This window comes from Macaca nemestrina, chromosome 18, assembly GCF_043159975.1.
Source record: "Macaca nemestrina isolate mMacNem1 chromosome 18, mMacNem.hap1, whole genome shotgun sequence".
Classification (NCBI taxonomy): domain Eukaryota; kingdom Metazoa; phylum Chordata; class Mammalia; order Primates; family Cercopithecidae; genus Macaca; species Macaca nemestrina.
The window spans coordinates 20,079,370-20,098,962 of record NC_092142.1 but is presented as its reverse complement, the minus strand read 5'-3'; the positions used below and the strand labels follow the sequence as shown (position 1 = coordinate 20,098,962).

General features: G+C 46.8%; 1 protein-coding gene across 2 annotated transcripts in view; it reads left to right on the top strand.

Annotated features, from left to right (window-relative positions):
- The window catches only part of LOC105485052 (dynein axonemal heavy chain 3), a 208,513-nt gene that overhangs the window by 182,626 nt on the left and 6,294 nt on the right, over positions 1-19,593 (top strand). For both annotated transcript variants that reach the window (XM_071084215.1, XM_071084216.1), the window contains 5 exons: positions 3,965-4,209; positions 6,215-6,331; positions 9,979-10,133; positions 13,957-14,124; positions 17,351-17,493. In XM_071084215.1, the coding sequence (XP_070940316.1) occupies positions 3,965-4,209; positions 6,215-6,331; positions 9,979-10,133; positions 13,957-14,124; positions 17,351-17,493 (828 nt within the window). The remainder of the gene's footprint in view (positions 1-3,964; positions 4,210-6,214; positions 6,332-9,978; positions 10,134-13,956; positions 14,125-17,350; positions 17,494-19,593) is intronic.

Sequence of the window (19,593 nt, the reverse complement as noted above, 5' to 3'; positions counted from 1 at the left end):
TTAGAAACTCTCAGTCTAGGCCGGGCAGGGTGGCTCATGCCTATAATCCCAGCACTTTGGGAAGCTGAGGCAGGTGGATACCCTGAGCAGGAGTTCGAGACTAGCCTGGCCAACATGGCAAAATGCTGTCTCTACTGAAAATACAAAAATTAGCAGGGCGTAGTGGTGTACACCTGTAATCTCAGCTACTAGGGAGGCTGAGGTGGGAGAATTGCTTGAACTCAGGAGGCAGAGGTTGTAGTGAGCAGAGATCATATCACTGCACTCCAGCCTGGGTGACAGAGTGAGACTTCCTCTCAAAAAAAGAAAAAAAGAAAGAAAGAAGCTCTTCAGTCTAGCAGAAGGCAGCCCATAGATGAATAATGTTGATACCATGTCATATCTGATTTACTCACTATTTGAAGAAGAGCCATGGAATATAGAAAAGGGATGGGAAGGTTGGGGAAGTCCTGGAGGCCTGACAATGGCCCTGGATTTTGAAGAATGAATAGGAGTTTGCCAGGAAGGATATTCTAGGCAGAAGAGACAGCATTTGGAAAAGCAAAGAGAGGTATTAAGGAAATACTGAGAAGTTATCTTACAACTCTGGTATATGCCATGAGAAGTTGTTGGAGAAGGTAATAGGAAATGTAGCTGGAAAGGTAGACTCAATGTGAGCAAGTCTAATTTTTAAAAATTATTATTTGTCTAAAAAAAATCCTGTCCAGGCGTGTTGGCTCACGCCTGTAATATCAGCATTTTGAGAGGCTGAGATAGGTGGATTGCTTGAACCCAGGAGTTAAAGGTCAGCTTGGGCAACACGGCAAAACCCCGTCTCTACTAAAAATACAAAAAATAAGCTGGGTGTGGTGGCGCACATTTGTAGTCCCAGCAACTTGGGAGGCTGAACTGGGAGAATCACCTGAGCCCGAGAAGATGAGGCTGCAGTGAGCAGTGATCACACCACTGCACTCCAGCCTGGGCCACAGAGTGAGACCCTGTTTAAAATAATAATAATAAAAAAAATTCTACCATTTTCCAGGTATCATTTGTCCAGCCTCCTGCCACCTGCCTACCTCTATCCTACATTTCTGGGGTTCTTTGGAATTTTAATCAACATTGGAAACAGCTATTTGTTTTTTGTTAAAGCCCAGCAAAGCTAAGCGTCAGTTTTTGCATTCATAGAATAATAAGATGAACCAAACAGACTTTAAAGTCCATTTTAACTCAAATGTTCAGGGATTCTCTTTTTTTTTTGAGACAGAGTTTCGCTCTTGTTGCCCAGGCTGGAGCGCAGTGGTGTGATCTCCACTCATGGCAACCTCCGCCTCCTGGGTTCAAGCGATTCTCCTGCCTCAGCCTCCCAAGTAGATGGGACTACAGGCATGTGCCACCACACGTGGCTAATTTTGTATTTTTAGTAGAGATGGGGTTTCTCCATGTTGGTTAGGCTAGTCTTGAACTCCCAATCTCAGGTGATCCGCCCACCTCAGCCTCCCAAAATACTGGGATTACAGGTGTGAGCCACCACACCCAGACCAGGGATTCTCTTATACCAGGCCAGAGAGCAGCAACCTATGTCCCGATGGCCAAATGCACCCTGCTGCCAGTTGTTTTTGTATAGCTTGCAAGCTAACTAAACAGTGTGGAAAAAAACCTAAAGAATCATGTTTCATAATACATGAAACTTCTATGAAATTCAAATTTTAGTGTCCATAAAGTTTTATCGAAAAACATCCATGCTTATTCATATATTGTCTATGGCTACTTCTGTATGACAAGTAGTTGCAGCAGAGATCATATGGGCTCACAAAGTCTAAAATACTTATTATTTGGTCCTTTACAGGAAAAATATGTCAACCCCTGCTCTGTCCAATAAAGCTAGCTGGTTATTTTCATCTTAGTTGTCTGCCGGAAAAGAGGCAAAGTGTTTGGTGCTTATTTACAAAGTCAGATTAGCAAGAGAAGTCCATTAGTTTCAAGAATGCTGTTTGGGGCCAAGCAAGGTGGCTCACACCTATAATCCCAGCACTTTGGGAGGCCGAGGCAGGTGGATCACATGAGGCCAGGAATTCAAGACCAGCCTGGCAACATGGTGAAACCCCGTCTCTACTAAAAATACAAAAATTAGCCAGGCGTGATGTGCATGTCTGTAATCCCAGCTACTTGGGAGGCTGAGGCACAAGAATCCCTTGAACACAGGAGGTGGAAGTTGCAGTGAACTGAGATTGCACCACTGCATTATTCCAGCCTGGGCGACAGAGTGAGACTCCATCTCAAAAAAAAAAAAAAAAAAAAAAGTATCAACTACTTCAAAAATACATCACAGCATTGTATGGGTTCAATGACATGAGCCAAAAACATCACCCATCTGCAGACTGAAGTCAGGCCTTAGGCCCCCGGTTTACTCTTCTACCCCTCCCAGCCCTGTGCCTGGACCACAGCCCAAAGCCCACCGAGTCTGACTAGATCACCAGCTCTCCCTCCTCCACAGGGAGGCTCAGCCTCTGTCCTGTGTCTCTAACGATCTTTCAACCCCAAACCTACCTGTTACAAATCTCTCTAATGTCTAGTAAACCAATGAAAACCAAGAGACCATGATGTATATGTAATTTGACCTTGGGTAGGAAAAACAAATTAATAAAAGTCTGGGAGCTTAGCATGGTTGTATGCATCTATAGTATCTATAGTCCCAGCTACTCAGGAGGCTGAGGTGGGAGGATCACTTGAGCTCAGGAGTCTGAAACCAGCCTGGGCAATAGAGCAAGATATCTTTAAAAATAAAATTAGATTAAAAAAGAAGAAGAAGAAGAACTGGCCAGGAGCAGTGTTTCATGCCTGTAATCCCAGCATTTTGGGAGGCTGAGTCAGGTGGATCACATGAGGCCAGGAGTTCAAGACCAGCCTGGCCAACTTTTTGAAACCCGTCTCTACTAAAAATACAAAAACTAGCTAGGCGGGGTGGTATGCGTCTGTGATCCCAGCTACTAGGGAGGCTGAGGCAGGAGAATAACTTGAACCTGGGAGGTGGAGGTTGCAGTGAGCTGAGATGCACCGTTGCACTGCAGCTTAGGTGACAGAGTGAGACCTTGTCTCAAAAAAAAAAAGTAAAATAAAATAAAATAAAATAAAAATTTTGAAAAAGAGCTTCAGATGCAGTGTGCCAAGATATTAACCTATAGGTGGTAAAATTATCAATTCTGGTTTCTTCTAAACACTTTTACATATGTTCCCATTTTTTGTGGGCATAGATAAACTTGCATTTTAAAAAAGAATTTCTCCCTATTTTTCAAGGCCCATTTCAAATGCCATTTCCTATATGACAGGCATCCACAAACTTTTTCTGTAAAGGGCCAATAGTAAATAGTTTAGGATTTGTGGCCATATTGTCTCTGTTGCAACTATTCAACTCTCGTTGTAGAGAGAAAGCAGCCTTAGGGCCAAGCACAGGGACTCACACCTGTAATCCTAGCACTTTGGGATGGTGAGGTGGGAGGATCACTTGAGCCCTGGAGTTCGAGACAAGCCTGGGCAACACAGAGGGACTCCATCTCTACATTAAAGAAGAAAAAAAAAATGTAGGAGCTTTGGAGTCAGAGAATCCTGAGTTCTTTCACATCTTGGTTCATCTACTGCCAAGTGACGTGTCCTTGAAAAACCCACCTGACCTTGCCATGCCTCGGTTTCCTCACTGGTAAAAGGGTTAGTGAATCCCTCCTCATCAGGTGACTGTGAGGCTTAAGGGAAATAAAAGGACGTATGTTAAATGCTTAGCATGGCTTTGGCTCTGGTAGCATTTAATAAATCATAGCTATTATTTTTTGTTATTTTTTTAAATTTATAAATAAAACAATTTTTTTAGTAGAGATGGGGTTTTACCATGTTACCCAGGCTGGACTGTTTCGTTACTGTTATTGTTTTTGTTATTGTTTTTCACTATAACTTACTGTATTGCTCTAAAAGGTTGGCTCCATTGTTCTTCCAGACTCTGGCTAACCAGCTATCCATCAGAGAAGTTTCCGGTCAGCATTCTCCAGAATGGAATCAAAATGACCAACGAGCCCCCCAAAGGGCTCCGGGCCAACCTTTTGCGCTCCTACCTCAATGACCCCATCTCAGATCCTGTGTTCTTCCAAAGCTGTGCGAAGGCGGTGATGTGGCAAAAGATGTTATTTGGCCTTTGTTTCTTCCACGCCATTGTTCAAGAGAGGAGAAACTTCGGCCCCCTAGGTAAGCGATGACAGTGCACCTGGGTGGCCTGGGGGAAAGGATACCAGACACATATAGGTGTGTTTCCAGGCAGGTGCATGTTTAAGCTTGTGCTCAGATAGGGTTGCCAGCAAGATACAGTATAAGTATTTTCCAGGCAATATTTGGAACATACTTATACTAAATGATTTATTATTTAAGATTAAACTCTCACTGTATTTTTATTTGCTAAATCTGACAACCTGGCTGGGCGTGATGGCTTGTGCCTTTAATCCCAGCACTTAGGGAGGCCAAGGCAGGCAGAACCCTTGAGGCCAGGAGTTTGAGACCAGCCTGGGTAACATGGTAAAACCCCATGGTAAAAACACAAAAATTAGCCGGGTGTGGTGGTGCCCACCTATAATCCCAGCTATTTGGGAAGCTGAGGCATGAGAATTGCTTCAACCAGGGAGGTGGGGTTTGTCGTGAGCCCATATCACACCATCGCACTCCAACCTGGGTGACAGAGCGAGACCCTGTCTCAACAACAACAACAACAACAAATTCCTTTGTATGAATATATAACATTTTGCTTACATATTAATCTACCTATAGACTTTTTTTTTTTTTTTTGAGACAGGGTCTCGCTCTGTCACCCAGGCTGGAGTGCAGTGGTGTGATCTTGGCTCATTGCAGCCTCCACCTCTCAGGTTCAAGCGATCCTCCCACTTCAGCCTCCTGAGTAGCTGGAACTACAAGCATGCCACCACACCCAGCTAATATTTGTATTTTTGGTAGAGATGGGGTTTCACCGTGTTGGCCAGGCTGGCCTAGAACTCCTGAATATTAAAAAAATAAATAAATTAAAATAAATAAATTAGCCTGACATAGTAGCACATTCTTGTAGTCCCAGCTACTTGGGAGGCTGAGGTGGGAGGATCACTTGAACCTGGGAATTCCAGGCTACAGTGAACGGAGATCATACCACTCCAGACTGGGCAACAGAACGAGATCCTGCCTCTAAAAAAAAAAAAAGCCAAGCAACCGTTTGGCTTGCAACTAACTGCCAGTCATGCTTCATTTGCTGGCACACGAATTTTATTATTTTGTTATACTTCTAATTTGAAAGCGAGTGTTTGGGAGGAAATTGAACTTCTCTATTGAGCCTGGGCGCAGTGGTTCACGCCTGTAATCCCAGCACCTTGGAAGGCTGAGGCAGGCGGATCACTTGAGGTCAGGAGTTCAAGACCAACCTGGCCAACATGGCGAATCCCTGTCTCTACTAAAAATACATAAACTAGCTGGGCATGGTGGCACATGCCTGTAATCCCAGCCACTCAGGAGGCTAAGATAGGAGAATCTCTTGAACCCAGGAGGCGGAGGTTGCAGTGAGCTGAGATCACAACACTGCATTCCAGCTTGGGGGACAGAGCAAGACTCTGTCTCAAAACAAACAAACAAACAAACAAAAGCAAAACAAACAAACAAAAAACTTCTCTATTGAGCATAGGCTTCCCCATACTCTTTCTTGTATCCTGCACCATGCCTGGTTTACACATGTTCAGCCCCCAATGGGCATTTATCGTTACACCCTTGGAAATATGAGTGGTCATTTCTTTAAGGTTGGCCATTCAGTTTTCCCATGAGCTCGAGGAGGGGAATTCTCAGAACCAACGTGGCTCTGTTGCCCAGTCGTAGCTCCTGCTGTCTAGCCATGCCGCGGTGTTATTTTTGGAGCTCCATGCATTACCGCCGTATTCCTGCCAGGCTGAATAATTCTCATTCCACAAATCCCAGGACATTAACATCTTCTTAACAAATGGGGAGGTACATAAGGAAATTGATTTTAGAATGGATGTTTTCTCAGGCAGAATGGCTCCCACGTTGGCGGTAAATGTCCAGGCTAATAGTTGGTCCCGGTGCTTGATATTCATGGGCCTGAAAGAGGCTTTTGATCCATAATGATGCTTAACTCCCTCGGCTTGGTCTTTGAGTGGAAATTAAGAGCTCTCAGCACTGAAGCCTCTCTCTGCTCTCCCGCACACAGGGTGGAATATTCCCTATGAATTCAATGAATCTGACCTGAGGATTAGTATGTGGCAGATCCAGATGTTTCTCAATGACTACAAGGAGGTACCCTTTGATGCTCTGACCTACCTGACAGGTATTTAAGGGAGGGGTTTTTCCACTGTAAACCTCCAGTATCATGTTCCACCCTCCTGCTGTTCTGCTCCCATTTCCATTCACTTATTTACTCCCTCCCTCCCTCACTCACCATAAACATCAAGCTCTTACTAATGCTGGTCATCATGCTAGATATTGTAAGGAAACAAACAAACAAAAAATTAAGATAGAATCTTTACCCTTGAGTGACTCACAGTCTCCAAAAGAAGAAAAATATTTTTAAAAAATGATACAGGCCGGCGGGGCACAGTGGCTCATGCCTGTAATCTCAGCACTTTGGAAGGCCACAGCAGGTGGATCACCTGAGGTCAGGAGTTTGAGCCCAGCCTGACCAACATATAGAAACCCCGTGTCTACTAAAAATTAAAAAAATTAGCTGGGCATGGTGGTGCGTGCCTGTAGTCCTACTATTCCTTGGGAGGCTGAGACAGGAGAATTGCTTGAAGTGGGGAGGCGGAGGTTGCAGTGAACTGAAATTGTGCCACTGCACTCTAGCCTGGGTGACAGAGAGAGACTCCATCTCAAAAATAATAATAATAAAAAAATACAGGCCAGGAGCAGTGGAACATGCCTGTAATCCCAGCACTTTGGGAGACCAAGGTGGAGGGATTGCTTGAGGCCAGGAGTTTAAGACTGGCCGGGGAAAAATCCCATCTCTACAAAAAATACAAAAATTAGTCAGGCATGGTGGTACATGCGTGTAGTCCCAGCTACTCAGGGGGCTAAGGTGGGAGAATTGCTTGAGCCCAGGATGTGGAGGTGCAGTGAGCTCTGATCGTGCCACCTCACTCCAGCCTGGGTGACAAAGTGAGATCCTGTCTCAAAAGAAGAAAAAAAAAAGATAACATAGTAATAACTTCAACAAGAGAAACATTTATAAAGTAGAAGGGCAGCATAATGATTAAATCTTGGGGTAGGAGGAGGAGATGATCATGGCAAACTTCTTGAAGGCGTAAGAGATGGGTTTTCGGGGTGAGTAGGAATTTTATGAGTGGAAAAGAATGAACTGGGTGGGACATAGAGGAAGGAGAACATTCGCAGCAGAGTGACCCTGAGGTAGAAATGACCCTAGCTGTTTTGTATTAAAGCAATCAATCGGCAACCTTTTATTAGCCCATGATATGTATATCATATGGAAGAATGTAAATGTATAAAACTTGATCATAGGCTCTGTGCGGTGGGTCACATCTGTAATCCCAGCACTTTTGGAGGCCAAGGTGGGAAGATTGCTTGAGCCCAGGAGTCTGAGACCAGTCTAGGCAACATCTCTACAAAAAAATAAAATAAAAATGAGCTGGGTGTGGTGTTGTGCACGTGTAGCCCCAGTTATCAGGAGGCTGCGGCAGGAGGATCACATGAGCACAGGAGGTCAAGGCTGTAGTGAGCTATGATCACACCACTGCACTCCAGCCTGGGTGACAGAGCAAGACCCCATCTCTTAAAAAACATACACATACACAACCTAAAAAACGTGACCGCTAACTTCAAGGAACATGCCGCACAGTCCCAGAGATAGGAACAAATATAGACGTGTGCTAAATGAATGGAAGATCATGGCTGAAGGTCAAAATGCAGCTTAATTAAAAAACTGGGGCATCAAGATCACACACAATTTCCTCTTCAGCTCCATATGTTAAGGAGTTTGTTAGAATTCCTTCCCCAGGCATGTGGCCGGCACTATATACCTGTGATTAATGCATTGAGTCTTCACGTTAATCTTATGAGCTCCATGTTAATAACCCCATTTTACAGCTGGGAAGACAGAGGCTTAAAGGAGTGGTTCTCAACCGTGGGTGATTTCGGCCCCCAGTGGCTATTTGGCAATGTCTGGAGATGCTTTTGGTTGTCATAGCGCGTGCTACTGGCAGTTATAGTAGTGGAGGCTAGGGATGCTTCTGAACAGTCTACGATGTACAAGGTGGTCCCCACAACACAGAACTATCCGATCCAACATGTTAAGAGTGCCAAGGTGGAGAGACTGGGCTTTACAGTGATTAAGTTCCATGCCAGAAGGTCACACTGACCTTAACTCCATATAGTGTTCCCTAGAACAAAGCCCCAAATGATACACACAGCACACACACAGTGGATCTCAGTTTGGTGAAAGACCGTCTCCAAAGAAGTGTGCCTGGAGCTGGACACAGTGACTTGCACCTGTAGTCCCAGCTACTCAGGAGGCTGATGCCGAAGGATTACTTGGACCCAGGGATTCCAGACCAGCCTAGGCAAAACAGTGAGATCCCCGACTCTAATACTAATAATAATAATAAATAGAAGTGAGCCATATTCCCACAGTTCCAGGGCACACAGAAGCACATCCTAGGGTTCCTCTTCAGACCATAGCATGAGTGCATGATTGCCCTGGGATATGGTCTGCGTAGAGAACTGCCTGCAAGCCATAAACCAACTGCCTGCTGGTCATAAACCAGCCAGCTTGAGAGTAGTCACCTTCCAACTGTTCCAGTCGGGATAGGCTAGTTAGGCTGAGATCACTAACAATCCTCAAACCTCAAGGGTATAAAAGACATCATAGATCCATTTCTTGCCCACTCTACATTTCCAGCATGAATTGGCAAGGGTCTTTGCTCATTGTAATTCTCTGTCGGGGGCACAGTTAGCAAAGGCACCACCCACTGTTACTGCCACCATCTCAACATATACATTAGTCCCCCTTTATCCATCAGGGATATGTTCCAAGACCCCCAGTGGATGTCTGAAACTGTGGATTTTACTGCACTCCATATACACTATGTTTTATCCTATACATACATACCTATGATAAAGTTTAATTTATAAATTAGGCACAGTGAGAGATTAACAACAACAGTAATAAAATAGAACAATTACAATATATTGTAATAAAAGTTATATGAATGTGGTCTGTCTCTCTCTCTCAAAATGTCTTTTTTTTTTTTTGAGACAGAGTCTCCCTCTGTCACCCAGAGGAAGGGTTACAGTACTCTTTTAGCTCTGCCGTCCACAAACAGCTTAAATGTTAACCGCCCAGTGGCGGGTCAGTGTGACAGCCTTTTGCACCTGCACTCATGGCACCCGAGCTCTTGTACAAGAGGTGTCCAGGAGGAATGAGGTCGCACAAATGAATTGAAGATGGTAAATGCGGGGGATTTTATTGCCGATGAAAATGGCTCTCAGTGGGAAAGGGAGCTACAAGGGGATGGAGCAGGAAGGTAGTCTTCTCAGGAAGTCCAGCCATCTCCAACCAGATTCTTCTCCAACGTTACACTGTCAAGCTGGTCCCCTGAAGTCAAGCCACTTCTCTCTGATGTCCAGCTGCTTCTCTCTCTCTGCTGGCCGAGCCTGGGGTTTTGATGGGCATGGGTTGCGGGGGCGGGGCAGGTCATGGGTTGTTTCAGAAAAGGCAACATTCAAGTGGGAAAACAGGGATGTAAGTTCTCACTTTGGGCCGTAGTTTCAGGCTTTTCAGCTTGAGGGTGGGGCCCTTGCAGGGGACCTGCCATCTTCTGCCCGGAATTTCCCTGCTTGCTGTCCCTATCTCTGTGTCCCAGCAGAGATCTTTGGCCAGAAGAATGCCGTGTTTTATGTTAACCACCAAGCTCATGATGACCTTCCCTGGGCTCAACCTCTCTTTCTGTTGGTTGTCCCCAGGGGAATGTAATTATGGAGGCAGAGTGACTGATGACAAAGACCGGCGTCTCCTGCTATCACTTCTGTCCATGTTCTACTGTAAGGAAATTGAGGAGGACTATTACTCCCTTGCTCCTGGAGACACTTACTACATCCCTCCTCATGGCTCCTACCAGGTAAGGGGCGGGCAGGGAGGCCCACCTCTTAGCCCACAGGGCTCCGTCATCTCTATATGGCTACAGGGCTGCAGCATAGCCAAGGAGCCCAGGGGTCACCTTGGGCTTCCTGAGTTGAATCCAAAAGCTATTCCCAATATTCCCAAAAGCCTGCAAGAGAGACATGGCTACTGTTTATGGAGGGCTTGGTATTTGGTAGACAAGATGTTTCAAAATATTGGATCCATCTGGGTGGAGGAGGGAGAGAGAAAGATGATCAAGATTGAGCCTTGGTAGTGAGCAAGATGGACATTGCTACTTGAAGACAAACATTCAGACGGTGGCAAAAAGGGAGGAACAGAATAACTGGACAGGGAATGAGAAAAGGAAGATGAAAACAATAAATCTGAGGGATAGAAAAGAGTTTACAGGTTGGGTGCGGTGGCTCATGCCTGTAATCCCAGCACATTGGGAGGCTGAGGTGGGTGGATCACTTGAGCTCAGGAGTTTGAGACCAGCCTGACCAACATGGTGAAACGCAGTCTCTTCTAAAAATATAAAAATTAGCCAGGTGTGGTGACACCTGCCTGTAATCCCAGCTATTTGGGGAGGCTGAGGCAGGGGAACTGCTTGAACTGGGAGGTGGAGGTTGTGGTGAACTGAGACCATGCCACTGCACTCCAGCCTGAGTGACAAAGTGAGACTGTCTCAAAAAAAAAAAAAAAAAAAAAAAAAAAAAAAAAAAAGAGCTTACTTTTATTGATCACCTGTGGAACAGAAAAACTCTCAAATCGTATTTTTCCGCTACTCTCGCACCACAACCACCACCACCATCAACACAGAAGAAGACTTCTGTGACCAAGTGTGTGGAGGTTCCCCCTTCCCCACATACTAAGCAGTGGACACCCACTGGGTGTCCTCTAATTCAATTCCAATACCATCTACCTGGTGATAGTGTCAGATCCCACGGGCTGAGGGCTCAGTCCCCAGTTCTTTCCCCCACCCCAGACACCAGTCACAAGTCCCAGCCTCAAGAACTGACCAACCAGCTTCACGTTGGGGTTCCCACCACTCCCCCTTTAATTGAAATTAATTCAATTAATTTGCTGGAGCGGCTCACAGAACTCAGAGAAACACTTCGGTTTATCGGTTTATTAAATGAATATTACAAAAGATACAGATGAAGAGATGCATAGGGTGAAGTATGGCGGAAGGAGTGGGAACTTCCATGCCCTCCCTGGGTGAAATACCCTCCAGGAACCTCCGTGTGGTCAGCTCTCCAGAAGCTCCCTGCACCCAGTCCTCTTGGGTCTTTATGGAAGTTGCATGACATCCCCCAGAGTATAGGGCAGGACCCTCTCTCTCTAGGTGGAGTCTTAAGACTCACAATCAGGCCAGGCGCAGTGGCTCATGCCTGTAATCCCAGCACTTTGGAAGGCTGAGGCCGGTGGATGGCTTGAGGTCAGGAGTTTGAGATCAGCCTGGTCAGTGTGGTGAAATTCCGTCTCTACTAAAAATACAAAAATTAGCCGGGTGTGATGGCGTGCACTTGTAGTCCCAATTACTCAGGAGGCTGAGGTGGGAAGATCGCTTGAGCCCAGGTGGCAGAGGTTGTAGTGAACCAAGATCCCACCACTGCACTCCAGCCTGGGCCACAGAGTGACCCTGTCTAAAACAAACAAACAAAAAGACTCACAATCAGAAAGATAGGGGAAGATTTGAGTCTTGCTTGGGGGCAGGTAAAAGGAGGGCAAGAGAAGGTCAGAGAGATTCTGTTTTCTGCGGCCTGCCCCTAAGGCCTAACACACCCAACATTATAACAGGTGACTGTAACAAGGGCTAGGGGAGTTAGAAGCCAGGAACCATGGATGAAAACCAGTAGATATATATATAACACCACGACCTGTCACATGCCAAGGCCTGATTCCTTCTGTGGATGAAAAGAGTCTCTTTCTTACTTTGTAAAATATTTGAAGAGATTTATTCTGAGCCAAATATGAGTGACCATGGACTGTGACACAGCCCTCAGGAGATCCTGAGAACATGTGCTCCAGGTGGTCGGGGTGCAGCTTGATTTTATACATTTTAGGGAGCACGTGAGGCATCAATCAAATACATTTAAGATATCCATTGGTTCAGCCCAGAAAGGCAGGACAACTCAAAGTGGAGGCTAGCAGGTGATAGGTAGATTTAAACATTTTCTGTTTGGCAATTGGTTGAAAGAGTTATTATCAATAGAAAGGAATGCCTGGGTTATGATAAGAGGTTGTGGAGACCCAAGTTTTATCATGCAGATGAAACCTCCAGGTAGCAGGCTTCAGAGAGACTAGATTGTAAATGTTTCTCATCAGACTTAGGGTCTGTATGTTGATGGTAATGCTGCAGGGGTATAATGAGGCGTGTCTGACCCCCACTTCCCCTCATGGCCGGAACCAGGCTTTCAGGTTAAATTTTAGAGTGGAGGGTCTTAGGATTTTACTTTTGGTTTATACTTCATAACTACACTTGTTTTTCCATTTACGGATAAGGAAACTGGGGTTTCAGATGACAAACTCAAGGGCACATAGTTTTGTTATCGGAAGGGGGTCCAGATCCAGACCCAAAGGGATGGTTCTTGGATATTGCACAAGAAAGAGTTTGGGGCAAGTCTATAGACTAAAACGAAAGCAAGTTTATTAAGAAAGTAAAGGAGGCCAGGCACAGTGGCTCACGCCTGTAATCCCAGCATGTTGGGAGGCCAAGGAGGGCGGATCACCAGGTCAGGAGATCAAGACCATCCCCGCTAACACGTGAAACCCCGTCTCTAGTAAAAATATAAAAAATTAGCTGGGTGTGGTGGCATGCGCCTGTAATCCCAGGCTGAGGCAGTCGAATTGCTTGAACCCAGGAGGCGGAGGTTACAGTGAGCCATGATAGTGCCACTACACTCCAGCCTGGGAGATAGCAAGATTCTGTCTCAAAAAAAAAAAAAAAAGGAAGTAAAGGAATAAAGAATGGCTGCTTCATAGACAGAGCAATGGCATGCGTTGCTGCTCAACTGTTTATACTTACAGTTATTTCTTGATTATATGCTAAACAAGGGGTGTATTATTTATAAGTTTTCCGGGAAAGGGGTGGGCAATTCCTAGAAGTGAGGATTCCTCCCCTTTCTAGACCACATAGGGCAACTTCCTGGCGTTGTCATGACATCTGTAAACGGTCATGGCGCTGGTGGGAGTGTCTCATAGCATGCTAATATATTATAATGAGTGTGTAATGAGCAGTGAGGACAACTAGAGGTCACTTCCGTGGCCATCTTGGTTTGGGGGTATTTGACTGGCTTCTTTACCACAACCTGTTTTATCAGCAAGGTCTTTGTGACCTGTATCTTGTGCTGACTCCTATCTCATCCTGTGACTTAGAATGCCTTCAGCTCCTAACAATGCAGCCCAGTAGGTCTCAGCCTTATTTTACTCAGCTCCTATACAAGATGGAGTCGCTGTGGTTCGAATGCCTCTGACAGTTTGGGATAGAGCTAGGATCTAAACTCAGTTCTGTCTGGGTCCAAAGCCAGGCCCACTGGGGGAGCAGAGAGGAAGCCAGGGTGGGCTGAGAGATAATTCAGCCCCATCTGCTTTCATGCACACTGCCCAGAAAACTGTATGAGGGAGGGCTAGGGATGTGTTCACCCAGCCTCTGTGTGTGTGTGTGTGTGTGTGTGTGTGTGTGTGTGTGTGTGTGTGTGTGTGTGTCCTGTGCTACTGATGCAGTGTGATTCCTGTTCTGATTGGGTTCTGCTAAGCTTGGAGTCATCTGTGGGATTCTGGGGTCCCTCGTTTATTTCAACTGAAGATTTCCCTTCCAGTCCTATATCGACTATCTCAGGAGCCTCCCCATCACAGCCCACCCAGAAGTGTTTGGCCTCCATGAGAATGCAGACATCACCAAAGACAACCAGGAAACCAACCAGCTGTTTGAGGGGGTCCTGCTGACCCTCCCTAGACAGTCAGGAGGAAGTGGCAAGTCCCCTCAGGTAACTGGGCTGGGGAAAGGGGGCTCAATCCTATTTCCCAGGCAGTTCTCCATCCAGTGGGCACACAGGATTGGAGGATGACCAAGAAGGCAGAGAGCGGGGGCCTGGCAGCCTCCTGGCCAGTGGCAGGGAAGGGGCACGGTGGCCTTACTGCCAGGAGTCGTTATATCCAGAGCTGCAAGGGAACCAGCATGTCCAGAATGTCAGCTATTCCTGTATAACCTTTACGTTTTCTGCTATATCCACCTATCACCTATACTCCATTTACATAATGGGTTTTTTGCTTTTTTTCTTTTTCTTTTGCTTTTTTTTTCTACATAATGTTTTAAAACTAACTCTCTTCTTTTTTTTTTTTTAATTTAAAAGATTGCACATCAGAACCATAAGTGGAAACCCAGTATCATTTCCATAAAGTCATGATAGGCATAAAAAGAAAATGAAAGCTGAACAGTTGGTGTTTTTTGGTTTCTGTTTGTTGTTGTTGTTGTTTTTCTTTTCTTTTTAATTTTTTTTTTTTTTTTTTTTTTGAGACACAGTCTGGCTCGGTCACCTAGGCTGGAGTGCAGTGGTGTGATCTTGTCTCACTGCAACCTGGCCTCCCAGGCTCAAGCAATTCTCCTGCCTGAGCCTCCTGAGTAGCTGGGACTACAAGCACATGCCACCATGCCCAGCTAAATTTTTTTGTATTTTTTGTAGAGGCAGTGTTTCACCATATTGTCCAGGATCGTCTCAAACTCCTGGGCTCAAGCAATCTGTTCATGTTGGCTTCCCAAAGCGCTGGGATTACAGGCATGAGCCACCGCTCCCAGCCTGAACAGTTGTTAAGTTCTTCCCGGATAATGTTGCTGGCCAAAGCCCCTGAGCTGAGGCTTTGCTGGCTTCTTGTTAAAAGGAGAATGATGTGTGAGTGTCTAAGAATTGGCACTGACCCGAAACTTTATTTTTGAAAGGAATGAAAAAGAGAAAGATGGTCAGAACTTGACAAGAGGCCAGGTGTGGTGGATCACACCACACCAGTGGTCCCAGCACTTTGGGAGGCTGAAGCAGATCACTTGAGGCCCGGAGTTCGAAGCCAGCCTGGGCAACATAGGGAGACCGTATCTCTACAAAAAAAAAGTTTTTTTCAGTTAACCAAGGGCTGGGCACCATGGCTCATCCTGTAACCCTAGCACTTTGGGAGGCCGAGGCAGGTGGATTACTTGAGCCAAGGAGTTTGAGACCAGCCTGAGCAACATGGCAAAACACCGACCGTCAAAAAAAAAAATTAGCCGAGCTCGGTGGCGCGCACCTGTAATCCCCGCTACTCAGGAAGCTGAGGTGGGAGGATGACTTGATTCCGGGCTGTGGAGGCTGCAGTGAGCTGAGCTTGCACCACTGCACTCCAGCCTAGGTGACAGTGAGAGACCCTGTCTTAAAAAAAGTTAACTGGGGCCGGGTGCGGTGGCTCACGCCTATAATCCCAGCACTTTGGGAGGCTGAGGTGGGCGGATCACAAGGTCAGGAGATCGAGACCATCCTGGCTAACATGGTGAAACCCCGTCTCTACTAAAAATACAAAAAATTAGCCGGGCGTGGTGGCGGGCGCCTGTAGTCCCAGCTACTCGGGAGGCTGAGGCAGGAGAATGGCGTGAACCCGGGAGGCAGAGCTTGCAGTGAGCTGAGATCGTGCCACCGCACTCCAGCCTGGGCGACAGAGCGAGACTCCGTCTCAAAAAAAAAAAAAGTTAACTGGGTGTGGTGGGGCATGCCTGTAGTCCCAGCTACTAAGGGGGCTGAGGCGGAAGGATCACTTGAGCTCAGGAGGTCAAGACTGCCGTGAGCTGTGATCGTGCCTTTGCACTCCCACCTGGATGACAGAGTGAGACACTATCTCAAAACAATAACAACAACAACAATGAAGAAAACTCCAAAACCTGAAAGAGTACCTTTCTCACCACGTGACTCAACATGATTTTTCTGTGTCCTGGAAACAACCTAAAATCCTGGGTACATCTAGTAGTCCCAGTCCACTCTTTGTGATTCACTGACCCAGACCACCTTCCTTAGTCTGCAAACAGAGAGAGAAACAAATCCTGAGAGAGCAAGTGAGCGGCTTCCAGGCCTTCATAAAATCAAGGACACAGCCAGAGCCGGAGCCACCATCTCCTGACTCCACCTGCTTCCTCTCCCATCCCTTTCTTTCTCCACCTTCCAAACTACCTCCTCCTGTTCAACCCCTCCCAACTGTAGAACTTGCTAATTTGCTTTCATGATTTGGTTCCTAGTGCCATTAAGTATCACTGGTATGAAGGTACACCAGCCTGGTTGGTGTGTCCCGACGTAGGAGTGGAAATTCCCCTCACAGTGGGAAGAGGGAAAGAAGTGCACATCCCAGCCTCCCTCATCCACAGGACCGCAGGGTGTCTGTCTCTCCCACACCCGGGTCTTGTTCCTCCTTGAGCCTCCAGGCCTTTCCCCTCCCTGCTTGGCTAAGCTCAGCGTTCTGTGCTTTTCTTGCTCAATGCTGAAGAATGGCCTGCTGCCTTCCCAGGTGTTGTGGGCACTGAGAAAAGGTCCCATAGCATCAGGAGCTAATCCTCAGGGGCCTGAGGCTGTGGGAGATTCTCACCCTGGTGTGACATTGAAGACAGAGGCTCGGTGCTGCCCGGAAGCTACCTGGCCCTTCGGCTCTTGCCTGAGGTGTCAGGACAGGACTCTTTTTTTTTTTTTTTTTTCACTTTTAGACAAGGTCCCCCTCTGTCACCCAGGCTGGAGTGCAGCAGCCAGATCTCAGCTCACTGCAACATCTGTCTCCTGGGTTCAAGTGATTCTCCTGCTTCAGCCTCCCAAATAGCTGGGACCACAGGCATGCAGCACCACGCACAGCTAATTTTTGTATTATTTGTAGAGACTGGCTTTTGCTATGTTGCCCAGGCTGGTCTCAAAGTCCTGGGATCCACCCACTTCGGCCTCCTAAAGTGCTGGGATCACAGACGTGAACCACCGTGCCCTGCCAAGGACAGGCCTCTACTCTCCTGGGCCCAGAGGCGAGGTCCTCTCCAAGGCTGCTGGGGTGATGAGGGACTCCTTTCCCCACCGGAGGCAGAAATGGCTTCGGTTGGAGAGTTCTCAGGAAAGTCCCACAGAATACATTTGAAAAGCCAGATGATCAGTACTTCAAGTGTATCCAAAGCCACAGCCTGTAGGGCTTGCTTCTCACTCACCTCTCTTCTGCCTGCACTTTAAGGAAGTGGTTGAGGAGTTGGCGCAAGACATTCTCTCCAAGCTTCCGAAAGACTTCGACCTGGAAGAGGTCATGAAGTTGTACCCCGTGGTCTATGAGGAATCCATGAACACCGTCCTAAGGCAGGAGCTCATCAGATTCAACAGGTGGGCCGGATGATGTAGCTTGAATCCTGGGAGTTGGAACGTGAGGAGTAGGATCTAACAGGCAGTAGCTGAGAAGGGGTTGCTATGCAGAGGAAGTGGTTTGCCTCACCCGTATTAGGGGTGTGAATAGGGCCTGTGAACAGGGCCATCCCCAGCACATGCTGACCCTGGGTTGAATCATTCCTTCTATTCATTCATTCCCATTCATTCATCTGACATCTCTAAAGTTAGGCAAAAGCCGGTATCAAGCACAGGCTAATAGTAAAAGTGGTCGTGAGAGCCACTTTTCTTTCTCTTTCCTGTGTTGAGGTCTCTCTGTCGCCCAAGTTGGAGTGCAGTGGTATGATCACGACTCATTGCAGCCTCGAACTCCTGGGCTCAAGCAATCCTCCCACCTCAGCCTCCTGAGTAGCTGAGTCTACGGACACAGGCCGCCATACCCAGCTAGTTTTTTTATTTTTTATTTTTTATAGAGATGGAGTTTTGACATGTTGGCCAGGCTGGTCTTGAACTCCTGGCCTCAAGTAAGCCTCCAGCCGTGGCCTCCTAAAGTGCTGGGATTACAGGTGGGAGCCATTGCACCTGGCCTGGAGCCATTTGTATTGAGCCTTTAGTGACAGATATGGTTCTAAACACTATGCATGGGTCTTATTCAAAGTATGCAACAGGGCTGGGCACAATGGCTAATGCCCGTAATTACAGCACTTTGGGAAGCAGAGTAGGGAGGATCATCTGAGGCCAGGAGTCCAAGATCAGCCTGGGCAACAAAGAAAGACCCCATCTATCCAAAAAAAAAAAAAAGGCAGGCATGGTGGTGCACGGCTACAGTCCCAGCTACTTGGGAGGGTGAGGTGGGAAGATCTCTTGGAGGCCAGGAGCTCAAGGTGGCAGTGAGCTATGATCTTGCCACTGCACTCCAGCCTGGGTGACAGAGAAAGACCCTATCCCTTAACAAAACACACACACACACACACACACACACACACACACACACACACACACACACAAAATAGTCTTTTGAAATATGTCCAGTTATTAATCCTGCTACCAGCATTTTACAAATAAGAAAACTGAGGCAGAGCGTGATTACTCACGCCTATAATCCCAGCACTTTGGGAGGCAAGCCGGGAGGATTGCTTGAGACCAGGGGTTTAAGACCAGCCTGGGCAATATGGCAAGACCCCATCTCTTAAAGAAAACAACAAAAAAAAAAACAACCCTGAGATTCAGAAGGGTTAAGACTTGCCCAAGGTTGCTCAGTATTCAGTAATTCAATGGGAAAACTCAGTTTAAACCCAGAACTAAGTCTGATTCCAGAGCCCATGTACTTGGCCAATATGTGAAATTTGGGTAAATCTAGAAAGGGGTGGTAGACGCTCATCCCAGTGCCTCTACCACACAGTTAGGGGTGTTATAGGCTGGCCATGGGGCCAGGATCTCTGGCCTTGTATTCTAGTCCTCTTCTCCTCCAGTTATTACAGCATGGAGCTCAGTGGGATCACCTGGATTTGATTTCTAAATAGTCAAAACTGAAAGGGTTACCAAAGACCATCTAGGCCAGATGAGGAAACTGAGGTCCAGAGATGACTGTGATTTAATGTAGGTCTCAAGTGACTCAGAGCCAAGTGGGCTAAAACTTATCACTTCTGCTTCCAAGAGCAAGGTCTTGCTCCAGACACTCCATGTGTTACTGCCTCTATTCTGTCTCATTGGGTCATTGCTCCGTTTTAAGGACAGCCCTAATTCCAGAGGACTAGGGTACTGGAGGAATGTTATTTGAGAGTTGCTTGACTTCCTGAGTTTTAGGGTTACTCTTTTTTTTTTTTTTGAGACAGAGTCTCGCTTTTGTCGCAGACTGGAGTGCAGTGGCGCGATCTCGGCTCACTGCAACCTCCACCTCCCAGGTTCAAGAGATTCTCCTGCCTCAGCCTCCGGAGTAGCTGGGATTACAGGCACATGCCACCATGCCCGGCTAATTTCTGTACTTTTAGTAGAGATGGGGTTTCGCCATGTTGGCCAGGCTGGTCTCGAACTCCTGATGTCAGGTGATACACCCACCTCAGCCTCCGAAAGTGCTGGGATTACAGGCATGAGCCACTG